General features: G+C 63.4%; 1 protein-coding gene across 1 annotated transcript in view; it reads left to right on the top strand.

Moving 5' to 3' along the window:
* Positions 1-2,272, top strand: part of EMIHUDRAFT_223465 (hypothetical protein) — a gene marked incomplete at both ends in the record, with an annotated part of 6,105 nt that extends 3,833 nt beyond the window's left edge. The window contains 6 exons of the mRNA XM_005791683.1: positions 27-251; positions 328-598; positions 1,096-1,120; positions 1,512-1,595; positions 1,862-1,916; positions 2,168-2,272. Of these exons, the coding sequence (XP_005791740.1) occupies positions 27-251; positions 328-598; positions 1,096-1,120; positions 1,512-1,595; positions 1,862-1,916; positions 2,168-2,272 (765 nt within the window). The remainder of the gene's footprint in view (positions 1-26; positions 252-327; positions 599-1,095; positions 1,121-1,511; positions 1,596-1,861; positions 1,917-2,167) is intronic.
* Positions 2,273-2,332: the final 60 nt, after the last annotated feature.

Raw genomic sequence — 2,332 nt, 5'->3', positions numbered from 1 at the left:
ACGAGCAGCTCGAGGCCGTGCTCAAGGACTGGGGCCAGCCGAAGTTCCGCCTCAAGCAGATCCGCGACTGCCTCTACGGCGACGCTCCGGCGGGCGACATCGACGCGATGCACACGCTGCCAAAGGCGCTGCGCGCCAGATTGCGGGAGCACGCCACGCTGGGCGAACTGGGGGTCGAGTTCGAGCAGCAGTCCAAGGACGGGACGCAGAAGCGCCTCTGGCGCTGCCACGACGGGTCGCTCATCGAGTCGGTGCTGATGCCGTATGACGACCGGCGGAGCGCCGCCTGCATCTCGTCGCAATCTCGCAGCGTGGTTCCTCTCTTAGAGGCGGCGCGTTTTCTGCTTCAGGCGCACCGCGTGCATCTCGTCGCAGGTGGGCTGCGCGATGGGCTGCACCTTCTGCGCGACCGGGCAGATGGGCTTCCGGCGAGACCTCAGCGAGGCGGAGATCTTCGAGCAGGCCGCGCGCTTCTCCTCCGAGCTGCGCGCGCGGGGCGAGCGGCTGAGCAACGTCGTCTTCATGGGCATGGGCGAGCCGTTCCGCAACTACGACGCCGTCGTCGGCGCAGCGCGGCGCATCATGGGCGAGCTCGGGAGTCGGCGCGCTGATTCCCTCGAGATTCCCCGAGATTCCCCGAGAGTAGGCGCATCATGGACGAGCTTGGGATCGGCGCACGCCACGTCACAGTCTCGACGGTCGGCCTCGCGCCTCAGATCCGGCGCAGATCCCCCGAGATTCCCCGAGATTGCATCGGGAGTTGGATTGGCAGCCTCTGCCCCCCTCTGCAGTCGAATTCTCTAATCTACTCTAGTTCTGAGCCTCGAGGCTTGGCGGGTCTAAGTGTGCCCTGGCACGCCGGGGTGCACACGCGGTCTAGGATCGGCGGGAGCCTCTTATGCGGGCTAAGTCTGCTGTGGCCAAGACGCTCCCACCGTGATCAACGATACGGCCCCTCTGCAGCCCCTCCTTCTTCTCCTCCTTCTTCTTCTCTTTCTCCATCTCTCTCTCCTTCTCCTCTTCCTCTCTCTCTCCTTTCTTCTTCTTCTTCTTCTTCTTCTTCACGCGGGAGGCCTCGCCGTCTTCGATCTCTAGGCGGTTTGCGGAGGAGGGGCTCGAGGTCGGGCTCGCAATCCTAGAAGCGGACCTCTCTCCCCATCTCTCCCCACCTCTCCCCACCTCTCCCCATCTCTCCCTCCACCTCTCCCCACCTCTCCCCACCTCTCCCCACCTCTCCCCACCTCTCCCCACCTCTCCCCATGTCTCGGGCCCTAGAAGCGGAATACGTGTTCATGTCTCCCAACCAGCACTCGAGAGGACACGCACTCCGCTGCATTCCGCCGTATCCGCCTGTGTTCACTGCCTTCCTCTCCGTTGTCTTCCCCCGGTGCTCTGAAGACACTTCGCAGTACCGTCCTCCCGCCCTGATGTCGGCGTACTCAGCGCGCAGGCTCGCAATCTCGCTGCACGAGGCCCCATATCTCCCCACATCTCCCCATCTCTCCCCGCAGGCTCGCAATCTCGCTGCACGAGGCCGACGACGTCGCGCGCTCCGCCATCATGCCCGTCAACCTAGAAGCGGAACACGGATTCATGTCTCCCAACCAGCGCCCGAGAGGACGCGCACTCCGCTGTGTCTTCTCCGTTGTATTCACGCGATGCTCTGAACACACTCTCTTCCCGCCCTGAGGGTGGCGTCCTCAGCGCGTAGGCTGCCCATATCTCCCCATATCTCCCCATATCTCCCCATATCTCCCGCCCTGAGGGTGGCGTCCTCAGCGCGTAGGCTGCCCATATCTCCCCATATCTCCCCATATCTCCCCATATCTCCCGCCCTGAGGGTGGCGTACTCAGCGCGTAGGCCCGTCAACCGGAGGCACGACCTCGACGAGCTGATTGGCGCGTGCCACTACTACGTGGGGCGCAGCGTTTTCTTTTTTCAGGCGGCGTGTTTTCTTTTTGTAGGCGCGTGTCACTACTACGTGGAGCGCGGCGTTTTCTTTTTTCAGCCGGCGTGTTTTCTTTTTGTAGGCGCGTGTCACTACTACGTGGAGCGCAGCGGCCGGCGCCTCACGTTCGAATGGGCGCCGATCGCCGCGCGGAGCGACGCCGTCGCTTTCTTGCTCTGTTCTTGCTTGCGCACGCTGTGTTTTTTCTCTTTTTGTAGGCGCTGATCGCCGGGCGGAACGACGACGCCGCGACCGCGCGTCGGCGCGGCAAGCTGCTGCGGGGCACCCCGAGGTCTTCTTGTTTCACTGTTTTCTTTCAGTAGGCTCGGCAAGCTGCTGCGGGGCCTCAAATGCCACGTCAACCTCATCCCGCTCAACCCGAC

The sequence above is a fragment of the Emiliania huxleyi genome (assembly GCF_000372725.1).
Source record: "Emiliania huxleyi CCMP1516 unplaced genomic scaffold EMIHUscaffold_110, whole genome shotgun sequence".
NCBI classification, from domain to species: Eukaryota; Haptophyta; order Isochrysidales; family Noelaerhabdaceae; genus Emiliania; species Emiliania huxleyi.
This window is presented reverse-complemented; position numbering and strand designations above follow the sequence as displayed.